The sequence below is a fragment of the Mastomys coucha genome, unplaced genomic scaffold (genome assembly GCF_008632895.1).
Source record: "Mastomys coucha isolate ucsf_1 unplaced genomic scaffold, UCSF_Mcou_1 pScaffold13, whole genome shotgun sequence".
Taxonomy (NCBI): Eukaryota; Metazoa; Chordata; class Mammalia; order Rodentia; family Muridae; genus Mastomys; species Mastomys coucha.
Window position 1 is genome coordinate 73,992,419 of NW_022196895.1, and position 4,205 is coordinate 73,996,623.

General features: G+C 44.3%; 1 protein-coding gene across 2 annotated transcripts in view; it reads right to left on the reverse strand.

The window, feature by feature from the left end:
* Slc14a2 (solute carrier family 14 member 2) overlaps positions 1 to 4,205 on the reverse strand; it is a 435,832-nt gene that overhangs the window by 63,928 nt on the left and 367,699 nt on the right. For both annotated transcript variants that reach the window (XM_031366111.1, XM_031366112.1), the window contains 2 exons: positions 1,751 to 1,931; positions 561 to 750 (listed from right to left, as the gene is read on the reverse strand). In XM_031366111.1, the coding sequence (XP_031221971.1) occupies positions 561 to 750; positions 1,751 to 1,931 (371 nt within the window). The remainder of the gene's footprint in view (positions 1 to 560; positions 751 to 1,750; positions 1,932 to 4,205) is intronic.

The window sequence follows — 4,205 nt, forward strand, 5'->3', positions numbered from 1 at the left end:
ATCTATCTATCTATCTATCTATCTATCTATCTATCTATCTATCTATCTATCTATCATCTATTATTTATATATCATCTGTCTATCATTCATCTGTATGTGTATTTATTTATTTATTTATTTATTTATTTATTTATTTATTTATTGTCAACATTATTCAAGCTAGACTGTCCTGAGAAGAATGAACCATATTTGAGAAAATGCCTCATAAGATGGGGCTGTAGGCAAACCTGTAGGGCTTAGCTTACTTAGCTTACCAGCCCTGGCTATGTGGTCCTGGATGATATAAGCAATCAGGCTGAACAAACCATGAGAGCAAGCCAGGCAGCAGTTTTCCTCTATGGCTTCTGCTTCAGCACTTGCCCCCAGGTTCCTGCCCTGACTTCCCTAGATGATAGACTGTAAGGAAACCCGTACCTCTCTACCTTGCTTACGGTCATGCTGTTTTCTCACAATGATAGACAGAGCATTTAGGTGGCTGGTAGGATAAGGTTGGCTGAGCACAAAATGAAACACTTCACCTTTCTGCCACATTAACTAAGGGGCCTATAGAGAGCACTTACCTGTCCTGGCTTAAGGCAAGGGCAGCCAAGGTTGAGACTACTGTCCCCAGCGCCCCAGCAATCGTCCACCAGGGATTCTGGATCAGGAGCCCTATGAAGATGATGAGCCCACTAAGGGGGTTGTTGACAAACATCACCTGAGCTGCTCCCCGCAGGACCCAGTCTAGGAACTGGAGAACCAGGGGCTTATCTGCAAGAGATAGATAGAGCCATCAGCATGATACAGCTTGTGTATTAGATCTCTAGTTGGCATAGGAACTGAGGCGCACAGAGATGCACCAGCCAGGGTATTTCTCTTTATTCAGCCTGGCCTGGGGTGGGAGTGTGAAGGGGTTGGGAGTGGGTGTTGGCACTCAGCCCAAGGCTCTGAGTGTCCTAGCAATTGGTCTACAGTGGGTGGTAGTTTTTGCCATACAGACTGAGGGACCATGCTGAGACTAATTTAAAGCAGTTCCAGCCATTGGCTTGGTTGGCAAGGAGCATTCCATGGGAAATTTATTGGTCCAAGGGAAGAGGCGGGGAGGGAGGTAAACTCTTGCTTTGTGTAGTGCCCATGTGACTCAGTTGAGGGCTGGTATCTGAGCAGCAAAGAAAGTAGCTTCAAGAAAGGATGTTGGAAAAGAAATTGTTAGAGCCCAGCTGTGAAAATCATTATTGAATTGGGGCCCAGAAGAAGCCAGGTGTAAGAGAGGGGGCATGCGCTCTGCCTCCTCCGGTTTGGTTTCCAGGACAACCACACTAGTGGGGGGCAAGTAGGGACTGATGGAGAGAGTGTGGTGTTTGCTAAAGCTTTCAAGTTCAGAAAGAGGTTAAAAGGAAAGAACCCTGGAGCTTGGAGAGGGTGATGCTGATCTTTTCTTGGCCCATAATAGGCATAATAAATGGCCGTGGAACAAATGGAGGAGCAGCCATGCAGCTTACTTGGGAGATGGCTGGAATGTTACTAATTTGTTTGCCCTCTATCGATTCCACACAGGGATGAATGATTGGCAAAGGACTAAAAATTAATGAAATGTATTAATTTATAAAAGGGAATGACAGGCTAATTGGGTACATGACCACCTGCGGTCACCTCAGCTTCTCTTTACCCCGTCAGTCCTCGCCATGAGGGGACGAGGGAGCAGCCACATTGTCCAAGCTGGAGGAAAGGTTGCCTCTGGCCTGTCCCTTGCTCCTCTCTGGACACTTACCTTTTAGCCAGTTCTTGTATTCCTTCATGTCACCAGTGAGATAGCTCACAGCTTGGAAGAGGCTGAAGCCTCCCCGGCCTGCAGAAGCTTGGCGGGGTACCTCGCTTTCTCTCCGTTTATTCCTTTCATTGGGTTTTTCAATCTTCACTATGTGGCTGTCTTCGTCTGATGATCGGAGATCCTGCATGGAGAAGACAGGAGAAAATACCAAATAATATGCCATTCACCTATTGTTCTTCCTTTGAGACAGGGTCTCCTTTGTAGCCCAGGTTGTTCTTGAACTCTGTACAGCTCAGGCAAGCTTGTGCTTGCCATCCTCCCTACTCATGTCTTCTGACTACTGGGATTATAAATACTTGTAACCGGACTTGGCTTTAATGACATGACATGTCTTTTTGATAGTAGGGACATTTGGGAACAGAGGGCATTGGTCAGGATTTTTGACAGAGATATGGGATCATGAGAGAAAAGATGAGACACCTGTTTTCTAAAGCTGTACCCCATTGTGAACCTGCCCTTGCCAGGACTACTAAAGGTTCTACACAGTAGGTTTTCTTAATAATTTGTGACATGGATTCCTCTCGGCAGTTTGATGATGCCTATAGACTTCTTTCCATAATAAATATCTGGAAATGTATAAAGCAAAATAAGTAAATAACCAAGAAAATTATATTGAGATGCAGCAATTATAGTATTTAAAACAATCATAATCCCTAGATAAGCATGTATCTAATGGCAATTAAATTGAAATCAGTGATGGGACCTCCTCATTCCAACCCAGGACAGTTCTATAAGGCTACCTCAGATCCCTAACCCACCACAAGATCAACCATGGCCCTTCCTGTGGCTGTTGAGTGGCTCACTCTCTTATTTTGCCGAGTCCTGCTGCCCCTCCTCATCTTTGAGCTGCGTTCCCGGCCGAGCTCAGCCCAGCCAACTTCTTACTTCCAAATCTTCATGTGAAAGTCCAAGTCCTGGGCAATCTGGTTCATGACAGCTTGGACAGAAATCTCAGCTACTACTAATATGTCTCACACCTTGCATGCATTATTCATAATTGAAGTAAATGTTAGAGTCCGTTGGAGGTTAGCAGATGCAATGATGGATTATTTCCCTCATCCCAGTTCATCTGTTCCTCAATTTCATATGTGGGCCTCTTGGTCAGGACTTCTTTCTCTAAAGCTGTGCTTTTCAGTACGGTAGCTGATAAGATAGGCAGCTCCGGAATATTTGAAAAGTAATTGTTTTTAAATAAACTAGGAAGAGATGAAAATTTCCCAAGCATGATATAGGACATCTACTGAAGACCTATGAGCGACAGCGAAAGATTAGAAATCTCCTTCTCTAAGATCAAACACAAAACAAGTGTGTCTGCTCGTGCCATGGCTACTCAACATTGTGTTCTAGCACAGGCAAACAGGCAAGGAAAGGGAACAAAAGTAATTCAATGTAAAGAAAATGGTTAAACATAGATTGTATCTCTATTTGCAGATGGCATGCCCTTTAGTTTAGAAAATTCTTAAGGCATCTGCAAAGTTCTTACTAGAGGTATGAATAAGTTTAGAAAGGTTACAGAATTAAAATTAAAATTTAAGAAAAATCAAAATTAAAACTAAAATTAAGAAAACAATTTTATTCATGATAGTATCAAAAAGTAGAACATATTTGTGGATAAATTTGACAAAAGATGTGTAAATGTTGCTCACTGAAAACAACAAAACATAAAGGTCAAAATAAATGGAAAGATATCCCAGGTTCATGGATTGAAAACTTAGTCTTATTACAATGGCAATGTTTCCCAAATTTATCTACAGAGTTAATATGAGTTCCATCAAAACTCGGTTTGTTTTATTTTTTTCTGTAGAAGTGAAAAATTTGATCCTCAAATTCATATGAAAATGTCTTAGCACTCAAACCATCTTAACACCACCTTGGTCTCTACCTCTCCACCACCTTGGCCTCTACCTCTCCACCACCTTGCCCTCTATCTTTCCATTGCCTGGGCTTCTACCTCTCCACCACCTTGGCCTCTACCTCTCCACCACCTTGGCCTCTATCTTTCCATTGCCTGGGCTTCTACCTCTCTACCACCTTGGCCTCTACTTCTCCATCGCCTTGCCCTCTACCTCTCCACCACCTTGGCCTCTACCTCTCCACCGCCTTTTCCTCTATTTCTCCACCACCTTGGCCTCTACCTCTCTACCACCTTGCCCTCTCCCCCTCCATTGCCTTGGCCTCTACCTCTCCATTGCCTTTCCCTCTACCTCTCCACCACCTTGGCCTCTACCTCTCCACTGCCTTGCCCTCTACCTCTCCATCACCTTGGCCTCTACCTCTCCATTGCCTGGGCTTCTACCTCTCTACCACCTTGGCCTCTACCTCTCCATCACCTTGCCCTCTACCTCTCCATCACCTTGGCCTCTACTTCTCCACCGCCTTGCCCTCTACCTCTCCA